The sequence below is a fragment of the Podarcis gaigeae genome (assembly GCF_964106915.1).
Source record: "Podarcis gaigeae genome assembly, chromosome: 14".
NCBI classification, from domain to species: Eukaryota; Metazoa; Chordata; class Lepidosauria; order Squamata; family Lacertidae; genus Podarcis; species Podarcis gaigeae.
Window position 1 is genome coordinate 7,160,316 of NC_139690.1, and position 22,149 is coordinate 7,182,464.

Here is a 22,149-nt window from a genome sequence, read left to right on the forward strand (position 1 = left end):
CCCCTAAAATAAATCCTGGCTACGCCCATAGTGGCTCAGTGGGAGGAGCGCCTGCTGTGCGTCCCAGGTACAATTCCCACCGGAATCTCCTGCGGAGGTCCCTTGAACCTCTGGACAGCCTCTGCTGCCGGTCAGTGTTGGTAATACGGAACTAGATAAAAAGGTTGCCAAAGAAAGCTACCCTTCCCACGCCTACTGACTTCTAGGGGGGACCTCCTCCCAGGTAAATGTGTGGCACGTGATGGCAGCCTTTTGAAGGCGAAGGCGTGACCACGGGGGCGCCTCTGACTCTCTCTTCCCGGCTTCGTCTGCCTTCGTCCCCGCCCACTCTTGGTTCTTCGGCGCTCCTGCTCGGCCGGCAACAGCGGAGACTGCGACCCGCTCCGAACCGGCGCTCTCCAGGCGTGAAAAACCCGCGAGGGAGTCTTCCTATCCGCCGCCCGGAGCTGCGCGCAGCTTCTCTGCTGGAAGCGCGAAGTCGCCGAGAGGATGGAGCACCCAGCGGCGCCGGAGGGAGACGCCGCCTTCTCGTGGAGCTCAGGGCAAGATGAGCCACGACCCGCGGGAAGTTCGGGGACAGTCCCAAGCCTGGGGCGGGCGGGGGGAGAATAAGGGGCGGCCTCTCCGGGCGCCCTCCTCCATGGACACACCCCGACACACATTCTTGGTCAGTGCCTGGCACTCTCAGCCTCCGACGCCAGCGCGCAGCAGCCCATCTCTGGACTAGCCGGTCTTGCGCGCGCGCCAGCAGCTGGCACGTGTGAGTGTGTGGGTCCCGACGCGCGCGCAGGTGGGGGGGGCGTAGAGAAGGGGGAGGAGCTGCGTGAGTCCCCAGCGCGCATGTCCGCTTTCTCCCAACCCCGGCAGCTGCAACCGCGGAGCCCGTCACCAAAGCCACTGAAACAGTAAGCGGGAGAGCTGGCGATGGCGAGGGAGGCGCACGGAGCCCGACTGGCGGCGCGGCTGAGGCTGTTCTAGGGAGACCGGCGGGGAGGCATCTGCCGGGGGCTCATTCCCAACACCAAAGGAAGCCCCCCCCCAGCCGCGTCTCCCCCCTGGAATAAAACCCAAATTCTAGCCAGCAACATCCCAGGCCGGGCGAGCGAGCGAGCTTGGAGCGGCCTCGGGGGCAGGGAAGGTGCCGGCGTTGCAGGCGAGCCGGCCAAGGGAAGCGCTTCCTCGGTGTCTCGCGGGCCACCCCAAGCCAGATAGATGTGCGCGCCGCCCGCCCGCCCGCGCGGCCACCATGAACACCCAACTGGCGATGGAGACTCTGGGCGACCTCCACGGGGTGAGCCATGAGCCGGGCCCCGACCTGCTCCGGAGCGCCCACCCCCGCGGCGGCGGCGGCGGCAGCCAGAGCAACCCCTTGGCCCACGGCGCTCGCCCGCTGGGCATGGCCGCCCTCCTGGACGGAGGGGACTACGCGCACCACCGGAGCGGCGCGGAGCACCCTTTGGGCGGCCCTCTGCACCCCACCATCACCATGGCTTGCGAGACCCCGCCTGGCCTGAGCATGAGCAGCACCTACACCACCCTGACGCCCCTGCAGCCGCTCCCGCCCATCTCCACCGTCGCGGACAAATTCCCCCACCATCACCATCACCCCCATCACCCCCACCACCCGGCTCAGCACCCTCATCATCCTCACCAGCGGCTGTCGGGCAACGTGAGCGGGAGCTTCACCCTCATGCGGGACGAAAGGAGCCTGGCCGCCTCCATGAACAACCTGTACTCGCCCTACCACACCAAAGACGTCCCCGGCATGGGGCAGCGCCTGTCTCCGCTCTCTGGCTCCGGCCTGGGCGGGCTGCACGGCTCCCAGCAAGGGCTCCCCCACTACGCTCACCCGGGAGCCGCCGCCGCCGCCGAGAAGATGCTGGCCCCCAACGGCTACGAAGCGCATCACCCTGCCCTGCTGGCCAGGCACGGCGAGCAGCACCTGACGCCGACCTCGGCTCCCGGCATGGGGCCTCTCCACGGGATCCCGCACCACCCCCACGCCCACCTGAGCGCGCCGGGCCACGGGCAGATCCTGGGTGCCGGGCCCCGGGAAGCCCACCCGGGAGCGGCGGCGGCGGGAGCGGCGGCGGCCTCCGGGCAGGTCAACGGCGGCGGGAGCGGCTCCGGGCAGATGGAGGAGATCAACACCAAAGAAGTCGCCCAGAGGATCACCACCGAGCTCAAGCGCTACAGCATCCCGCAAGCCATCTTCGCCCAGCGCGTCCTCTGCCGCTCCCAGGGGACGCTCTCGGACCTGCTGAGGAACCCCAAGCCCTGGAGCAAGCTCAAGTCCGGCAGAGAGACTTTCCGCAGGATGTGGAAGTGGCTACAGGAGCCCGAATTCCAGAGGATGTCCGCGCTCAGGCTGGCAGGTGAGCGGTGGGAATGGGGTGGGAGGGAGGGAGGCAGCAGCGGGCCGACGCGAGGTGGGGGGCTGCACACGCAAGGGGCTCTCTCGGCTTTGTTCCCCTTCGGCCAGCTCGGCCAAAACGCCCCCTGCACCGTTCCCAAACAAAGGCCCACCAGCCCGAAGATTGAGGATGGAGTGGGTGGGTGGCCACTGGGAGAGAGGGGTGTGTAGTGTCGTTGCGGTGCCTTCAGGAGCGAGGGAGGGACCTCTCCGCGCGGCCTTTTTTTTCTTGTCGCTCCCTGGCCGCGAATCCGGCTGGTCTTCCGAGGCGCAGAGCTGGCCTACAGCGCTTTGTGGCGCGTCCGGATGGGGCAGGAATCGGGGCCACGTGGGAAGCCCCCCTCCTGCCGAAAGCGTTTCCACGCGCTCTCCTCGCGTCCGGAGCCGCACGGTTGTGCCAAGGGGCTGCGGCAGACACACACAGAGAGACACACACACATGTGTGGCCACTGCAAGAGGCGGCGGCCGATGGCTGCAGCTCTGGCGTTTTCACCTAAACGTCCTCGGTCCTCCTGCTGCCCTGCTCATTCTCGCGTGGAGGCCTCCTCTTACACGCGTGCGCCGCGGAGCGTCTTCCAGTCTGTCCGGATTAATGTCCAAGGTGGTGGCTGCAGGTCCCTTTGGATCGCGTTCAGTGCACGATTCCTTGCAAACCCAGCTCGTTACTGTGCTGATTTTTAGACCTCCCGCCTGCCCCTTGCTTTAGGCGCGTTCTTTTGCTTCGCTTTTCAGCCAATACAGTAATAGCCAACGGTTTGCCCACAAAATTTTCCAGAAGCCAAAGTCAGGAGCTTCCCTAGCTGGCACCTCCGAGGGCGAGGAGGGTCAGGCGAAAAGCTGGCCTGGGAAGGGGCTTCTTCCGCCTCCTTGACCCCACAGGTCTCTGTTACGCAGGAGAGGCGTTGGGCACAGCTGGCTCTCTCTCTGCAGGGTCTCTCGGCTGTGTGGATGGAAAGAGAAACGAGGCGAGCTGTTCGGGCTGAACTCCTGGTGAAAGGCCGGCCTGGCGCGATGGTGGAGGAGCGCGCAGGTCCCGCGCAGGTGGCGCCTGTGCGCTTCAGAGCAGCGGCGCCTGGAAGAGCCGAGGAAGTTCCTGGCTTTTGGAGGCGCTGGCTTCTCGCCCTGGAAGACAGCTCTTGTTTCCCTCCGGGCTCGGCCTGCTGCCTGCAACCCGGCAAAAGCTTTTAACAGCCCGCAAAACTGAGGCTGGCGAAATGACCCTTTGACTGAGGGAAGTCCAAGCCGCTGAGGAGACCCGAGTCGTCGAGGCTCGCAAGCAAGAGCAGCGCTTGCCGGGAAAAGTCGTGGAAGGATGCGGCAAAAGCTGCGCAAAGCGTGCGCATCACCCACGGCTCCGTCCTGCCTTTCATGAGTGCCCGGCTGGAGGCGCTTTGGACGGCTCTCCCGCTGCCAAGAGGCTGCTTCCGTGGGGAGGGCGGCTGGGCGGGGAGAGAAGAGATTCCCCTTCGATTATTGGGAGGGGATTTGCATAGATCGATACTGGAAGGAAACAACCCTTGATCTCGGAATCACTCGACACGCCCTTTCCTCGAGAGGGAAGTCGGTGCGCGCGCGCAAAGCAATCCTCGTGGCTGGAACTGGAAGGTTGCATGTATTTTTGTAATGCAGTTATGAAATACATTTCGTTATTTTTATTATATTTTATTATCTAATAATTATGAGTCCATCCTATATGTTACAGCCGAGGCTGTATAAGACTACGGGATTTCCTACCCCGCTTCTCCCCTGATCATTCTGCGGGGAACGGACGACGAGTGAGGAGCCTGAAGCTCCCTGCTTGGCCATTTTTGCTCCACCAGCCCCGGGTAGCTCCAGGGCGGATTGTGGCAACGAGGCGGTGACATCCCCAAGACGCAGCAGAGAAGGCGCCTGCAGCGTCTGAGGCGGCTTCCCCGCGGTGCCGGCGGCCCAGAGGTCTCTGTCTTCGAGGAAGGCTTTCTCCTTCCTCCCCGGTGGCTCCTCGGGGAGGCCGGGCAGGTTCTGGACCGCCTTCCTGCGCCCCCTCGCCCCGCCGCCGCTTTTCCTGGCTTCGAGCAGAGCCAAGCCAAGCAATCTGCGGCAAATGCACCCGCGATCGATTTTATTTTGTGCAGGTTTTAAAGGCGAGATGATCTTCCTAAGTGGCAAAAATCTGCGCCGATTGATATTGATGTATGAACATCAGTTCGAAACGTCGTAAATTACTCCAGGCAATGCAAATTAAATTTCGCCTCCGGATTATAACTCGCTCTCCGGCATTTAAGGGAAGAATTATCGGGCCGATTAAGATCCCGCAGCAGCAGCAGCAGCAGCAACTCGCCCCTTCGCTTCCCTCATTCCCACCTCTCGGCTTTTTCCAATGGTCCGAAACACGTGGCATCTGCCGTGGTCTCTCTCTCCTCCCCGCAGCCGCCCCTCCAAGCTGCTCTCGCTCCCCTGAAGCGCCCTGCCAGGCAGCCCAGCTGGCCCAGAATGACAAGCAGGCGGCTTCCAGCGCCCATCCAGCGTCTCCCAGCTCGCCATCTCCTAGGCTTAGCTGCGGCTTAACTGCCCGGAGAAAGGCCCAGGGAGGGGGCCTCGGCTGGGCAGGTGATGAAAAATTTGGCCAAGTTGCGCTTTGCCGGAGAGAGCCTGGCAAACCGAAAGTAAGAAATGGCGGACCCCAATTGACTAGGAGGGGGGCACAACAAGAAAGGGTCCCTTGGGGGTGGGGGAGACCGAGCGAACAAGAACCTCGGGGTTTCTTCTTCTTCTTCTTCTTCTTCTTCTTCTTCTTCTTCTTCTTCTTCTTCTTCTTCTTCTTTTTCTTCTTCCCTGGAAAAGTTCCACTGGGCCGCGAATAGGGCGGAATCCTTGAAATCGGAAGAAAGACCGAGGATCCTATCTGCGCATTTCGCAAGCATTTAAATTCGTGTCTCATCTTGATCTTTCCAGACAATTGCACTAAACGGGGTCAATTTTTCCCCCGGTGCGCTATAAAAGAAACCTGGACTGGGTGCGGAGGTGCGGCTATGTCTTTTTGTTCCTCGCAGGGTTTTCCCGGTGACGTTGAACGCGCCCCTCGCCCTCCCCCTGGTAGCTTCTTCAAAGAAAGGCGAAATCCTGCCGCGGCTTTCCTCTGGGTCTCCTCCGACTTCGACTCAAGCCAGGAATTGCAGAAGCTTCCGCAGCAAACCAAGGGTGGGTTTTTCCAGGGCCTCTGCCCTCGCCTCCTTCAGCTGGGTTGCAGGGCTCCCTGCCTGCTCAGTGACAAAGTATCTGCTTCGCAGGCACAAGATCCAAGGGTTAGTCCGGGTACCTCCAGGCAGGGCAGCCAGATAGCCCCGCCGGAAACCACTTGCTGCCCATCCTGAGCTAGGTAAATCAATGGCTTGACTAAGTGCCTAGGAGCCAGCTTCTAGGGGCCGAGGTCCCTCCCTGAAGGAGCGTTTCCACCTCCATTGTTCTGCCCGGACACATGAGGGCCTTCTGGCGGTTCCCTCATTGCCAGAAGCAAAGTTACAGGGAACCAGGCACAGGGCCTTCTCGGTAGTGGCACCCGCCCTGTGGAACGCCCTCCCACCAGATGTCAAAGAGAACAACAACTACCAAACTTTTAGAAGACATCTGAAGGCATCCCTGTTTAGGGAAGCTTTTAATGTTTAATAGGTTGTTGTATTTTAGTGTTTTGTTGGAAGCTGCCCAGAGTGGCTGGGGAAACCCAGCCAGATGGGCGGGGTATAAATAATAAATTATTATCATTTGGCCCCCCCATAAATATTTGAGGGGGTGGCCCCCAGTTAATGGGCATTGACACTAAAATGGTGTGCATGCACCAGGTCATGCGATCAATTCTGTGGGGCGGGGCTTACCTGGGTCCTCAATATTTTATTCAAGTTGGCACCCCTGATTCACTGCAATGATGCACCTAAGTCCACCTGGCTGGCCGTCTAGGCTTTCTACTGCATAGGTGCCAGCACGGGCTGAGTATAGGGGTCAGGTAGTTCAGGTGGAGAAGGTCCTCTTCATCATGGATAGGCAAACTAAGGCCCAGGGGCCAGATTCGGCCCAATCACCTTCTCAATCTGGCCCACAGACGGTCCAGGAATCAGTGTGTTTTTACATGAGTAGAATGTGTGCTTTTATTTAAAATGCATCTCTGGGTTATTTGTTGGGCACAGGAATTCGTTCATTCTCCCCCCCCCCCAAAAAAAAATATAGTCTGGCCCCCCACAAGGTCTGAGGGACAGTGGACTGGCCCCTGCTGAAAAAGTTTGCTGACCCCTGGTCTTCATCTTCCACTGGAAAAAGGCCCAGTGCTGGAGGAATTAAGATGAAGAGAGAAAAGATTCCTATTTTCACCTGGGAATAGGAAGGAAAGGGGATAGAGAGGGGAGAGTTGTTGCAGGAGAAGGAAAGGAATGTGAGGGGAAAGGAGAGGAGATGTGAAATAAACTGCCAATGGGTGGGGGAGTAGTAGTAGTAGTAATGATAATAATAATAATAATAATAATAATAATAATAATAATAATAATAATAATATATTATTTATACCCCGCCCATCTGAACAGAGTATAGCTCACATGTCAGAGGAGAAGGAGAGGGGGAAAATCACAGTGGAGTAATAAAAACACATTGAGAGGCATGGAGAGGGGGAATGTAAAACATGGACTTTCCTACTTAGATCCTCTGGATCAGCAAATTCTGTCTTAAATGAGAAGGCTGTGTCGCCATCCCTCCAGAGCCCAATGTCTGTACTTAGTTCGGGGAACACTGAATTATGGAACTCCTTGTCACAAGGAAATCATGGTGACAAGAACTTAGCCTTTCCAATGGAAATGCTAACTGACTACGCGTCTCCACCTCCACCTGCCGCCATTTGGGGTCTGACCTCAGCTCTGCAATGCCAGCAGTCAGAGGTGGTTGCAGTCCAGCACCTTCTGGAGGGTCACCAGTGTGGGATGTAAAACACAGTCAATTACAACATTTCTAGAGTGTACATGTTGAGACATGGGGAGGGATGTTTTGTCCAGCCAGCAGGTAAACTTCCTGGGACAGACTTCCTCCGCATGTGACCAGAGGTGGGTGTGGCCTCACCTGTGCAGGTAATGATAAAAGCACAGGCCAGGGCAGCCATCTCTCTCTTGCCCTCTCTCTCTCTGCCATCTTGCTTCGAAGAAGTAACATCTGCTAAAGATGCTCTCTTGGCTCCCAGCCAAGAGAGGAGAACGGGACTATCTTCCTATAAGATAGATTCTAAATGTATATTACCTTATTAAGCCTGTCTGCCTTCTGGGATCCGATTGTGAACAGAATGTGAGTGAACTCTTTTTATACTTTCATAAAAGACTGTGTCGTGTCTTATATTTTAAGAGGGAACAAAGGGGGAAATTACCAGAGTAATTATTATAGAGGTTCTAGCGAACCTGAGCACACGTTACCGTTGCGAACTTAAAAGGGGAATGTCTTACTCTGCTGATATTTGGGGCACTTGTTAGTACAAGTTGGATAAGGATATAATCTCACAATATATCCTCTCCTGCATCCCCGAACATTCCCACAACCAGTTCCCCATGCCTTACTGTAGAACAACCCCTCAGCCCCTTTTCTGACAGGAGCCTTGATCTGCAAAACTGAGCGGGGTGTGCATGGGGCTAAGAGGTGATGCCAAGGGAGGGCTGGGGTGTAAATGAGTATCAGACTTTGAAAAGCTGGTGTCACTCAATCAAGTCCATCAGTTTGGTTCAATTAATTAAACAAAATAATTTTAATTGGATTTTGAATAAATGTGCAATTAATCGTTGCTGTTACTTAGTGGGTTGGGTAAACCACAATTCTGAATGCAGTGGTACCTCTGGATGCGAACGGGATCCATTCCAGAGCCCCGTTCACATCCAGAGCAGAACGCAACCCCAGTGGCGTAGCGTGGGTTGTCAGCACCCGGGGCAAGGCAAGTAATTTGCACCCCCTAACCCATGGATTTGCGCCCCCTAACCCGTGGATTTGCGCCCCCTAACCCGTGGATTTGCGCCCCCTAAACCTAACCCCCCGATGTTGCGCCTGGTGCGGCTGGCCCCCCTGCACCCCCCACGCTACGCCACTGCGCAACCCGCGCCTGCGTGTCTGTGCATCGCGATTTGCCACTTCTGTGCATGTGCGTGACGTCATTTTGAGTGTCTGCACATGCGCAAGCAGCAAAACCTGGAAGTAACGCATTCCGTTACTTCCGAGTCGCTGCAGAGCGGAACCCGAAAACGCTCAACCCAAAGCCATTTCAACCCAGGGTATGACTGTAATGTTTTTATAGGTTTGGGGGCACTGGGGAGCAAAGGGGGGTGGCTGCATAGCCTTTAATTTAGGGTGGTTCCCACCACCTCCCTCCCTCTTGGGCTGCTCATCCTGGAACTGCCAAGGTAGGCGAGTACGTTCTGCTATTGGCCTAGTGTAGGATGAGAAGACCAGGATTCTGGCATAGGTATTTTAGTTTTTAAAGATACTTTAATTTAGAAGGCTCACTGTATCTCCACGTTTCTCTGTTTCCTATACTCTGTTCAAAACTGCTGAATTTCTGGGCTGTCCTGGGCTGATTGTCCCCTAACCCATTGCTTGGACCATTGAAGTCATGCTACTGGTGGTGGTTCAAGCACCTGGGAAAGCACAAGTGGGGATGTGCTGGGGTTGCCAAGCAGGAGACTTGGAATTCAGTTGGCTGTTTCCTACTCCTAAGGAGGCCACCGTAAGGTAGTGGGGACTCTCAGTGCCCTATACATGGGTGGTGGCACGCGCAGAGAGGGCAACAGAATGGGGTGCCTGTTGCTACCAGTGGTACTGCACAGAGATGGCGCTGGAGGTGATGGTTCTTCTCCTGCGCTCCTCGTAGACTATGAAGAGTGAAGGGCAAAACCAGCAGCCTGGGCAGGGCCTGGTAGTAAACCTCTTGGCAGGATAATTGAGGTGGTTGTGGGAGCTGGCCTGCTTTGCTGAAAAGCCTGCTCTGGTTTTCTAATTTCCTGCTGTAGCAGCTTCTGCTAATCCCACATAACTATGGAACATGAGAAATGGACTGGAGGAGGTGACTTCAGCAGCTTGGCCATTAATCTCGGCCCCAAAGGAAAATGCCCTTGAATCAAGAACTGGGGGTGATGCGCTGTTTCAAGTCAGTGTCATCTTCCTTAGCTATGTGAGCATTTGTGAGGATAAGGGACCATTCTTTTATGGATTTTTAAAATTTTAAGAGCGTTTAGAAACTTGTTTGGGCATGAAAGCAAGCAAGGGAGATGCTCAACACTAGCATTGTCCAATGGGTCATGATAATCAAAATGCACATTTAGGGCTGGTCATTGAAATTTCTCAGGCCAAGGTCCAGTTTTTCCACATCATCACATGGAAAGCAAAGGAAACCTGCAGAACTAGTTTCTGCATTGGAATGAATCTGAGAGGGAATAATAATAATAATAATAATAATAATAATAATAATAATAATACATTTATTATTTATACTCCGCCCTTCTGGCTGTGTTTCCCCAGCCACTCTGGGCAGCTCCGAACAGAAAATTAAAAATACGATAAAACATCACACATTAAAAACTTCCCTAACAGGGAATCCTCTTTAACACTGTCTTACAGCGCTAACTTCACACATGACCCTCAAAGCAGTTCCTCCAGTTAACCTGTTGTTCAAATGTAAAGCTTGACATTTAAGTTTCTTTCCTGCATTAATCTAGGCCACATGTGGCACTGATGCCACCACAAAGGCTCAAAAGGTATTTTAGGCTCCATTTCTCAGCTGAAGTTCAAACCAGGTGGATTCTGGACCCCTTCAGACAACTACTGAACATTTGTTCTGATTTGCTTATTTCAATTATTTGAAAATTATTCACTCTTTCTTAGAGCATAGCAATGTGGCTTACAACATATAAACTGGAACAAAATAAGTCTACAAGTATTTGCGAAACATATAAAAAACATTAAAAGATATTGAATGCTTTAGATAAAAAATAATCTTGCGAGGGCCTATCTAAATAGGGCAATTTTCAGCATTTTGCTGGCCCAGAGCTTACTTGGAGGTTAGGCCATCTATATTGAGCATTTGTTCAGATTTTTTTACTGGATGGTCATATGGCAGAGAGCATTCATCCTAATTTGCCTGTGGGGTGCTGACACACCTTCCTGCTAGCCACTAATTCACCTCATGCTTTTCAATGCTTGTGTCCATGCGTTCCCAAACTACAAAAAGGTCCGGGGCTTTTTAAAATAGTGGATTTGTCGCTCTTGGCTGAGGAGCCCTTTAGGAAAGGTCCAGTCGTGGCCTTTAATCCACTTTAAATGCCTCTTTTGCACTTGTTGTTCTGTGGTGTGGGTGTCATTAGACATGTCTGGTGAAATCCCGATTGCCTCCTGTGTGTTCTTCTCTCCAACTTGATGTTTTGGAGCATCTCTAAGCCAGCACACATTTTTGCTACAGCACACTGCAGTCTCCTATCTGCCCATTTTTTATCTTGAACCATTTCTTTGGGCTTCTGCCCTCATTTGGAAAGTTCAGAATATCTTTCAGCACCCTTTAATGCCCCCTCAATCAGCAAGTTGAGAGCCAGTGTGGTGTAGTGGTTAAGAGCGGTGGACTCGTAATCTGGGGAACTGGGTTCGATTCTCCGCTCCTCCAAGTGCAGCTGCTGGGTGACCTTGGGCCAGTCACACTTCTTTGAAGTCTCTCAGCCCCACTTACCTCACAGAGTGTTTGTTGTGGGGGATGAAGGGAAAGGAGAATGTTAGCCGCTTTGAGACTCCTTCGGGTAGTGATAAAGCGGGATATCAAATCCAAACGCTGCTTCTTCTTCTTCAAGTTGCAAGAAGAGGTCAAACGAGGACCCAGGTTCCCCTTCAGCCACTTTGGGGTTCACACCAAGGCTCTGACAATGTTCTAAAGCAGCCTTTGGGGAAAGAGAAAGAGAGGCGTCACCAGCCTGTTCCATTGCTGGCCTATGGAGAAGGCTTGTGCTGACATTTGTATTTTAGTAACAAGTTAGGAAATGAACGCCACTGCAGCTTGAAATATTCCCAGCCTTGGACAGGTAATTAAAGCAATACGTTAAAGGCAACAATCAATCACCGCTCTCGAAAATGATAGCAGAATTCACTTTTGCTGCCAAGAGCCGGTCTTGTGCTGCTTCCAGGAGGAAGGGGTGCTGGGAATGGGGGAGGCTTCCTGCCTTGCCTCACTCTGTGCCATGGTGATGCATGGAGGAGATGCCAAGACTGCATTCGGCCTGCTGGGACTCTTTGTACCTCCTCTGACTAGCACAGTGCCTCTGCTTCCAGGGTCTCTTAGCCAGCACCCGTTCCCTGGTCCTCTTCAACTAGACTGGCCAAGAATCTGCTGCAATATAAAGGGGCTGGTCTGCCACACCCTCAGGTGAATTGTGAGGGGGTTTAGGTGGAGGGCTCCTCAGCCAAGAGCGACAAATCGAACCCAGTTCACCCTCAGGTGAATTGTGATGGGGTACATTCTCTCTCCTCTCTGTCATTTCCGCATGCTCTCCTCCAAATACACTCTCTCCCCCAAAGTCACTTTTTCCTGGCAGATTATCTGGCATCAGCCCAGCAAGAATAATAATAAAAAAAGCTGCAATCAAAGCTTGGGGACACTGGATGGAATCACTGATCATCAGACATGTACCATAAATACGTTTTATGACCTAGGATGAAACTGTAATGTGGTGCAGTGGATCCTGTTATTATTGCATAATTAATTTGATTGTCTGCGCCTGCCAATGATTTCAGTCAGGTGCAACATTGCCTTCTGCTTAAGCTCTGTAGCAGAATGTCTGCGGGAGACTGCTGCCCTTATGCAGTGCAGGGATTTTATTGTACAGTGGTACCTCAGGTTACAGACGCTTCAGGTTATAGATGCTTCAGGTTACAGACTCCGCTAACCCAGAAATAGTACCTCGGGTTAAGAACTTTGCTTCAGGATGAGAACAGAAATCGTGCTCCGGCAGCACGGCAGCAGCAGGAGGCCCCATTAGCTAAAGTGGTGCTTCAGGTTAAGAACAGTTTCAGGTTAAGAATGGACCTCTGGAATGAATTAAGTACTTAACCCGAGGTCCCCTGTATGAAGAGTGTGTACCCACAAGTTACTAGCCTCCCCACCAGCACCACATACTTACTCCAGCCCTTTGGGGTACGTTAAGAAACGAGGAAAGGGAAATGGCACTCCAAATACTTATTCACCTGAGTGCCTGGCTGTAGGCACCTATTGGCAGAACAGAAAGAGGGACTGGGTCTCTTCCATGCATTCAGATTTTGATGGACCCATGAGGCTTTTTAACCCCAGCATCAGTTTGTTTCCAACTTTCTACTTTTAACAAATGCTCTTCCCCTTTGTCTTATCCAGTGAGGGTGAGAGGGATACATGCCACTTTGTGTGGGATTCTGGAGCATCTTGTAGGGCACATAGCCAGCTCATCTCACAGAGCCCCAGTTACCCTCATGGATGACCTTTACTGGGAGAGGCAGGTGGGGAGTGAAGCCATGTCACTGTTGCTTGACCTCTCAGTGGCGTTGAATACCACTGATCATGGTACCCTGATTCTGTGGGGTAGCTTTCCAAGGTGCCATCCTTCTGTGATTCTGCTTTTACTTATGGATGCAGTTTCAGAGAGTGGCATTGGGTGGCTGCTGTGGGCAGGATTCCTGCATAGCAGGGATCACCCTCAGGGTCCCATCCAACTCTACAGCTCTATCATTCTAGGACAACTGAGCTGTGGGGTGCTGCAGAGTATCTTCTGGTCCCCAATGCTCTGCCCCAAGTTTTTTAGAGTTCAGTATTCTAACTGCAGAACCTTAAACTTGGCATAGCAAACTGACAACCGTTGTTCTAGCTAATGCACCCCCCTCCCCGATATTAGACATGTGCTGATGATTTTCAGTTTGCAACGTTTGTTAAAGACCTTTTTGGTTTGTGGGGAGAGGAGGAGGGGTATTTTATCCAACGCTTCCTCCTCTCATCACCCACTCCTTAGAAAACCACATGCAGGCCTCCTTCGATGCTTTAATGGCACCTGTGCTGATGCCAGAAGGGACTCTGCAGTTGCTTTTTGGCAGCGTCCTTGTGGCTGATTGATTTATAACCTCCACTCCTCAGGCTCATTTATTCTTTGTTAATGTTTGTCTACAAGGGAGGTTGGACGGTTGTTGCCCAATAGTGGGAACAAGTCAGCGGGGCCCTAATTCGGAACTTAGATAAGCATCGGTGGCAAAAAAACCCCCAAACCGCCAAATTCTGAGTGGTGGTGAAAAGAGACGCTTTTGCTTCCGCCAGGCTGCAAAAGGACCCCCAAAGAGGCTCCTCAGTTGCATGTGACTCCCCAAAAGACCACTTTGGAAACTGCTGCCAGATGAGTTGCTTGCAGCCAAATGCCTTGTGTCTCACTGTTTCTTACTTTGTTGGGGGCTCAGACACAGCTTCATTCCAGGCAACAATCCAAAATGTTCCTTCTCCACCTTGCATTTGCAAGAGTCTGGGATGCCCATATGGCTATGCTTGACCTCTGAAAACCTGTTGCTGGGAATGGCAAGTGGGGAAGAGGACTGTGGGAGGAGGTTATTGTTATAGTTATTATTTATTATTTTGTGTTTTTACCTTGTATTTTTATGCTGTGAACTGCCTTGAGATCTATTGGTGAAGGGCAATATACAGATTTAATAAGTAAAAATAAATAATATAAAAATGGACAATACCAAGTGTTCCCCTGGCTGGCTACTGGGAGAACAGGGTGAGGGGTTATGATGGGCTGCCTTCAGCCCAGCGGCAGAACGTGTCTCCAGGTCACCGGGTGGGGGGTGTGCATGCGTGCTTGCTTGCCTGCCCAGGCCCTCACCATGTTTTATTCTGCAAAGAGAGAGGTTGTTTCAGACCAGAAGCAGCACTGATCTACACCTGGTCAAATATTGTAAGAGACACGCAGGTGCATGGAGGAAGCAGGGGAGAGAGTTGGTCCCCAAAATGGAAAGAAAACAGGTGATTGGCCATTGTGGGAGGAAGCAGGAATTCTGGGAAGAAATGATCTCTACTGCCACCACCCGTGGTTTCTTCAAAGGTGTTCCAGAATGCCTAGCAATGCTCAGCAAATGTTCAGGTGCAACATCTCTAACCTTGAATCTGCACCACATGACTAAGTTTTCATTTCATCAAGCTTGAAGTCATGTCAACTCAAAATATTTGAGCCTTTGTTGTTGCTGTTGTTGAAAAAAGGAACTTTTATCTGGGATTTATGCTCCTCCCTCAGTGCATCAGTAACTATTTAGAGTTATTGGCGGTCGGTCATTCATCTTGGTTCAACCGAAAGAGGCAGATTGTAGTGACATTGTCAGTATTTCTACTTCCTCCTACCTGGTAGAGTATGCAGCTAGCGCCATTACCTTTTGGCAGAAGTTTCGATTCCGTTAAATTGGTTGCCTATTTTCCGTTTGCCACATTGCCGGTATTTCAGAACAGAGCTCAGAGAAGGCAACTTTGCCAGCAGCTATTAAGAGGAATTGGTTCATTTAGCACATGGGTAAGCAAACTAAGGCCCGGGGGCCGGATCCAGCCCAATCACCTTCTCAATCTGGCCCGCGGACGGTCCGGGAATCAGTGTGTTTTTACATGAGTAGAATGTGTGCTTTTATTTAAAATGCATCTCTGGGTTATTTGTCGGGCACAGGAATTCGTTCATTTCCCCCCCCCCAAAAAAATATAGTACGGCCCCCCACAATGTCTTAGGGACAGTGGACCGGTCCCCTGCTGAAAAGGTTTGCTGACCCCTGGTTTAGCATTTCCTACTTCTGGCACTAAGTTGGCCTCATTCTGCACACTTCACTAGAGAAAAAGAGGCACATGCCATTACTCTTTACATCTGTTTGTATGTATATGGCCTTTTAAACTGTGGGTTTTTTTATTGTTTAGTTTGTTATTATGTTATGTATTTTTGTGTTTTTCTACTGTAAACCACCCTGTGATGCTCAGATGAATGGCGGTATAATGATGATGATGATGATATGCAGAGGGCTGCTAGAATATTGCTGTTCTGACACCTCCAACATCTACTGAAATGGGAATAGATGAGTCACATTGAGCAGATGCCTCACTTTCCCTCTTTTGTTTGGCTGTGCTCCTCCTTTTATGCAGAGAGCGTGTTCCATCTAGTGGACGACAGCAGCTAGCACAGGAAGCCAGAGCCTTTCATGCAAAGCTGTTTATTCTCTAAGCACTTGAGATGTTGCAACCAAAATTTTGCATGCTGGTTCCTGACATCAAGGACCATGTTTTTGTCTATGTCTGGATAAAATCAGACACCATTTCGAATCAAGAAGGCAGACTGAATCTTTCAAAAGTGCACTGATTCTGACCACTGATTTCAAGGCTGCGCAGAATTTTTTGGGTTTCTTATAATTCCCAAGCAATGCTAGATAGGAGGCTGCTAGTGCTGTCATACATTTGGTTTATTGATCACCTTGACTGCTTTGTGCAAACAGGTGGGAGAAATATTGGGGAGAAATTCACATGTATTACGGTTACATACATGAAACTGATGTATTTTGGCTCAAAATTTGACCCAAAACACTCTAAATGAAGGTGAAAAGATAGCTGTAGATTTGCAATTGTAGATGGATGTCATTATTCCAATGTGTGGCTCATGCACTGCTGTATATAACTGGCTCCACTCTATTTCCCAAACCACTATTTTGTCTCTGGCTTCCATGGGGAGGGGGCAGTACTAACCCCCCCCCCAAAAAAAAAACCCTCTAAGCATCCTAAAGTCTGCTCTGCCTCCATGGCCAGTGGTGGTCATGCCCTTGTCTCGTCTCCTGTTTGCTGGCTTCCCCCTGTGCAAATAGGATGCTGGACTCAATGGGCCCCTGGCCTGATCCAGCAAGCTTTTCTTACTTTCTTATGCCCCATGGATGAATGAAGCTGTTCCTCCATTTATGCAAGGGCCTGAAGGGCCTTTTCAGTGATGGCTCTGACCTGGTGGAATGCTCTGTCCCACGAGACTAGAGCCCTTCAGGATTTAACCTCCTTTCACCAGGCCTGTAAGACAGAGACTGCCTGGCCTTTAATTTGAATTCAGCCTGATCTTTTATTTCCCTTCCCTTCCCTCCCCCTCCCCTTTTATGAAGATTACCCACTCTGAGACCCCACAGCTAATTCTCCCCTGGCCTCCTCACTGGCCCAAGTAGGACCAATTTAGCCAGCTAGCCCTGGGGATTATCTAATGTTTCTTTCCCCTAAATTGATTTCTGAATTTTGAATTTTATTGTTATTCATGTTTTTATACCGTATTTCATGCTGCTTTTACAATTAAGTGTTTTAAATTTGTTGTTAGCCGCCCTGAGCCCGGTTTTTGAACCAGGAAGGGTGGGGTACAAATAAGAAAAATATTATTTATTTATTTATTTATTAATTTATTATTATTATTATTATTATTATTATTATTATTATTATTATTATTATGCAAGCTGCTCGGTTCCTATATGGAGCTGCATCGAGCTGTGATCAAAAATGCAGGAAGATCAAAAACTCTTTTACTTGTCCCTCACAGTGTTTTTAAACAGAACAAACTTTGCATGTCTAGAACCTGTACTTATGATAAGGAATCCTCTGGCCTCCAAGGAAGACGCTGTCCACTGCTGCTTTGGCAGGGACAGCAACAACACACTCCTTGGAGACCAGATCTGCCACCTCCTTGGCAGCCTTCTCCCCAAATGCCATCTCCACAGCAGCTCTACTGGTCTCCTTCCACCCCAGGGAGGTGGGGTGCCTTTCAGGGGTCTCCAGGTTTCTGCACCCACCGCTGAAACGGCCTTTTATTCACACTTCAACCATTGCGTAAGGTTGATTTGACTCCCTTGCTTGCTCCTGAAATACGGTAGATCTTTACACCCCTCTTGTCCCTGATGTAGGCCTCCACTCACTCTTTCCCTGGAAGTGGGGTGGCATTTTGTGTTTTTGCCTCAGGAGCCAAAATGTCTTGGGCCGGACCAGGCTTTGCGGGGGCAGAGCCTGCCAGTACAACCAGATGGAGCTGAATGCTCCTACTCTACTTAAATATTCTTCATCAATGAGAACAAGGCCACCACCTAGTGACCACCAAAGGGAACAATCATGCAAAAGTATGGGAGGAGCTGGCTAAGAATGTTTATCATATTTATGCTGTCTAAAAATCATTCCTGGCCCTAGAAAACCTATGGAGATGGGGTGGAGTGGGGAGGGGAGGGGAGGGGGAGTCTACACTTCATAAAGGTAAAGGTACCCTTGACCATTAGGTCCAGTCATGGCTGACTCTGGCGCTCATCTCGCTTTATTGGCCGAGGGAGCCGGTGTACAATTTCCGTGTCATGTGGCCAGCATGGCTAAGCTGCTTCTGGTGAACCAGAGCAGCACACGGAAACGCCGTTTACCTTCCCACCGGAGTGGTACCTGTTTATCTACTTGCACTTTGACGTGCTTTCAAACTGCTAGGTTGGCAGGAGCAGGGACCGAGCAACGGGAGCTCACCCCGTCACAGGGATTCGAACCGCCGACCTTCTGATCAGCAAGTCCTAGGCTCTGTGGTTTAACCCACAGTGCCACCCGCATCCCTACACTTCATGACCACTTCCTAATCCTGCCAAGCCTGCACCAGTCAGGGCAGAGGGTGGGGTGCTTGCCCCCCTTTTGTAGTTCACTCCAATGGGAGAGCAAACAGTCATACTAGCTCCTGGGGGCTGGTGTGGTTTTTCTTCCCAGTCTGGTAGATCTCTGAGGAATAGCAGGGAGAGCTTTAGCTGTTGTGGATCTAAGGCCTCCCTGATCTGCCCTCTGCACAGCAGGCCCCAACTACTCAGCCACAACATCAGAAAACAACTCCTGAGGCTTTTATCTTCCACCAGCCTTAAGGCTGGGCCATAGATACCAGGAACATAGGAGTTTGGTAAACTGCTTGTGCCCCCCCCCTTACAATCAAGCTATATATAAATTTAATGGGGTGGGGAAAACAAATCTTGATCCTAAAATATCAAGAACTATTGCAAATGTCAGCAGTTACCACATTGCCGACATTTACTGTGGGAGACAGGGATTGAGAAATTTAAACCTCCTATCCCACAGGTTTAGGAGAAATAAAGAAAGTAAATGGGCTGGGAAGCCTTTAGAGCAGAGTAAAGCAGTTATACATTTTGCAGTTTACTAAAGCTTAGGAATAAGGCAATTACAGTGGTACCTCGGGTTACAGACGCTTCAGGTTACATATGCTTCAGGTTACAGACTCCGCTATCCCAGAAATAATACCTCGGGTTAAGAACTTTGCTTCAGGATGAGAACAGAAATCGCGCGGCAGCAGCAGGAGGCCCCATTAGCTAAAGTGGTGCTTCAGGTTAAGAACAGTTCCAGGTTAAGAACGGACCTCCGGAAAGAATTAAGTACGTAACCAGAGGTACCACTGTACACCATTTTATCCCTTTTATTTGTGGTCTGTTGACGTCCCCTTCTTCACCTCCGTTGCAGAGAATGAACCACATCTTTTAGTAACAAAAAAGATTTACAGTGGTACCTCTAGTTATGAACTTAATACGTTCCAGAGGTCCGTTCTTAACCTGAAACTATTCTTAACTAGAGGCGTGCTTTCACTTATGGGGCCTCTTGCTGCCGCTGCGCTGCCGGCACACAATTTCCGTTCTCATCCTGGGGCAAAGTTCTCAACTCGAGGCAACTCTTCCAGGTTAGCGGAGTTTGTAACCTGAAGCATTTGTAACCTGAGGCGTTTGTAACTCAAGGTACCAGTGTACTTACATTTCAATGCAGACAGCAAATGCAATACAGGTAAGAAGTATCATAGATTATCTCTTTGTTACAGAATTCCTGCCCAGAACAGGTAGGGGAAGTGACCACATAGAGAGTCCTCTCTAGGAAGTTCAAGAACTCTCTGTGTACTGGCCCTGTGCCTGTCTAGCAAAACATGCATTTATGATTTGGCTGCAAACCCCACACTTTGCACAGAAGTCAAGCCATAGTGTTGTGTTCTTTTTCATTTCAGCTTGCAAACGGAAAGAGCAAGAGCATGGGAAGGACAAAAGTAACACCCCCAAGAAGCCCAGGTTGGTTTTTACGGACGTCCAGCGCCGGACTCTACATGCAATATTCAAGGAAAACAAGCGCCCTTCCAAAGATTTGCAAATCACCATTTCACAGCAGTTGGGTCTGGAGCTCAGCACGGTCAGTAACTTTTTCATGAACGCACGACGGAGGAGCCTGGATAAGTGGCAAGAGGAGGGCGGCTCCAATTCAGGCAACTCATCTTCCTCATCAAGCACTTGTACCAAAGCGTAAAGAATTGACCACAAACTAATCTTCGGTGGAAAAGCTTTAAAAATAACTGAACAGGACTTCAAGAAAGCAGGTTTATACTTCAACTCTTTTTAAAAAATGTTATTTATAAGCCCCAAAGAAACCAAAGACTTAACTTCACCTAATGATGACTTGGCTAGAAGAAACACACTTTAGTGGGATGATGGTTTGCAAAATGAAGAGACTGGGAAAAGAGAGCAGGCTGCTGGTTTTACACCTTTACACCATGATCTCTTCCCCCCTATGTGGCCGGTTAGTGATCTAGAGGGCAGCCATTGCTTCTTACCAGTGATAAGGATGCTCTCGGATACGGCTCTTTGTTTCTACGGCAACACCATGGAGGTGAAAGATGTACATAGGATTCCGGGTGCCCACCAGCAGCGAGGAACATAGCCAGAGCTGGTCTCAGAAAGTACAACCATAACAGCATTAAGTCACATGAGTTCGTTTTAAAAAGTAGTGTGATTTTGCTCTTTTAATTGTTTGAACTTTTCCAGTTCAATACCTGGATACAAGTTCAGATAAGGCAAAGAAATTCGAATGCTTCCTGAACCAATTGCATTCTCTTTGTTTGTTAAGGGACGTGTCCATTTTTAAAAAAACCAAACAAACAAACCAAAACAACCCCACAATTTCATTGTAAAAATATCAGGTAGGTACCAAAGAACACATTTCTAATTATATTGCAGGTATTTTGTTGCAATGCTTTTAATACACCAAAGCTATTTTTACACAAAATTCTATGTAGAGATGTAAGGGTAAACACCTCATTGTTGTCAGGCATCCAGCTTTAAGCAAGACAAACCGTTGTCCCAATTGTGGCAATTTCCTCTCCACTCAAGTGGTACAAGATAGTAGTGTAGAGCCGATATGATGGTAAACTACACTTTGTGGAGGACCCTGCATTTGTTGATGTGAAAACCCAGGGCTCCAGTAGGAATACCTGATAGTCTCCCCAAGACAGAAAAGAGGCGTATACTACAGAAATTCAGGTTGCCCATGTGTGTCAAACTACCTTTTTATTACTAGAAATTCTAGGCAAACAGCTGCTATATCTCTAGACAGTGTGCATTTTATTTACATATATATTTATGCTCGTAAAATTTAAATTATAATTGTTTAAAATACAGGCAACAACTTTTCCGCCCTAGCTAAAGTGAGCCACAAGGCAACCGAGAATTATTGGGGTTCCCACTACCTCAGGGTAGAATCCTAGTCCATGATCTTAAACCAATGGAAGGAAGTTATTTTGAAGTCCGTGCAGATATTTTTAAAGAAGATATGGTTAAAAACAGGGCGGAATTCTAATGATATTGAAAGTAAATGAAGAAACCTCTGTTGCTTCCCTTAGGAAGCAGGCCTCACAATGTGTTCTTTTAGGATGGCAGGGGGAGAGGCAGTTTGGAGTGCCACCAGTTGTGTGAAAGCTTAAACCAAATTTAAGTTAAACCCACTTGACCTATTGCTCAAGATAAGCAACCCAATGTCAACAGCACCATGACATTTCCCTAGAGTTGCAGGGATGACAGGATGGCATCGCAGTAAGCTCAGGATTTCATCACCGGCTGAAATACAGAATCTTCTGGGCTCTGAATCAGATGGTGTATTTGTACTGAAGCCCATATAAGCTTGTCATTTGGGAATTTTATCTCATAGAGATAAATTTATTTATTTATTTATTTATTTATTTATTTATTTATTTATTTATTTATTTATTTATTTATTTGAGAGAGTTCTATACAGATAAGATTTAACAGGCACATTGTTTTGTGAATGAAAAGTTTTGAATGCATGGTTGCAAGTAATTGTTCACCCATCTAATGAAAACTTCCATTTAACATGTAATGGAAGCAGCAGTGTTTACATTTGGTGACTTGGCTTGTCTTTCGCTTATTTATTTATTTATCAAATTTGTATACGCCCGCCCCCCCCCGTCCATAGATCTCAGGGCAGTCCACAGCATAAAAAATACAAGATAAAACACAAAATGCATAGGACAATAGATATATAAATGTGCACGTATATCTCTTAGATCCTGGGATATTGATATGAAACACTTTGTTTTAGTAAATCAGGATTGGAGTTAGAGGATCAAGTTACAAAAATTGTCAAGTTAAATCCATATCCCCCCAGCCCCAGCCCCCCCCCCCAAGGTAAACTCCTATGAAAGGAGTGTGATGAGGCCTACAGAGTGCAATGCAACAGGGCCAGACTTTGACCATACAGGTCATATCTTGGGTTAAATGTGCTTCAGGTTGAGCATTTTCAGGTTACGTTCCGCGGCGACCTGGAAGTAACGGAGCGCGTTACTTCCGGGTTTCGCCGCTCTCGCATGCGCAGGCGTTCAAAATGATGTCCCACACATGCGTGGAAGCGGCAAATCGCGACGCGC

At 50.0% G+C, this 22,149-nt stretch overlaps 1 protein-coding gene across 1 annotated transcript; it reads left to right on the top strand.

Annotated features, from left to right (window-relative positions):
* The first annotated feature begins 899 nt into the window (after positions 1-899).
* On the top strand, positions 900-20,541 carry ONECUT1 (one cut homeobox 1). Its single transcript, XM_083712761.1, has 2 exons — positions 900-2,375; positions 19,447-20,541. Exons 1-2 carry the CDS (start codon positions 1,247-1,249, stop codon positions 19,737-19,739), a joined length of 1,422 nt encoding a protein of 473 aa, XP_083568887.1. The 5' UTR covers positions 900-1,246; the 3' UTR covers positions 19,740-20,541.
* The last annotated feature ends 1,608 nt before the right edge of the window (positions 20,542-22,149 follow it).

What these genes read in the sequence shown, in the direction of transcription:
- ONECUT1 (XM_083712761.1), top strand. Translation starts at nt 1,247, where the DNA reads ATGAACACCCAACTGGCGATGGAGACTCTGGGCGACCTCCACGGGGTG. An exon ending in GTCCGCGCTCAGGCTGGCAG is followed by an intron (nt 2,376 to 19,446) that starts GTGAGCGGTGGG and finishes TTTTCATTTCAG; the next exon opens with CTTGCAAACGGAAAGAGCAA.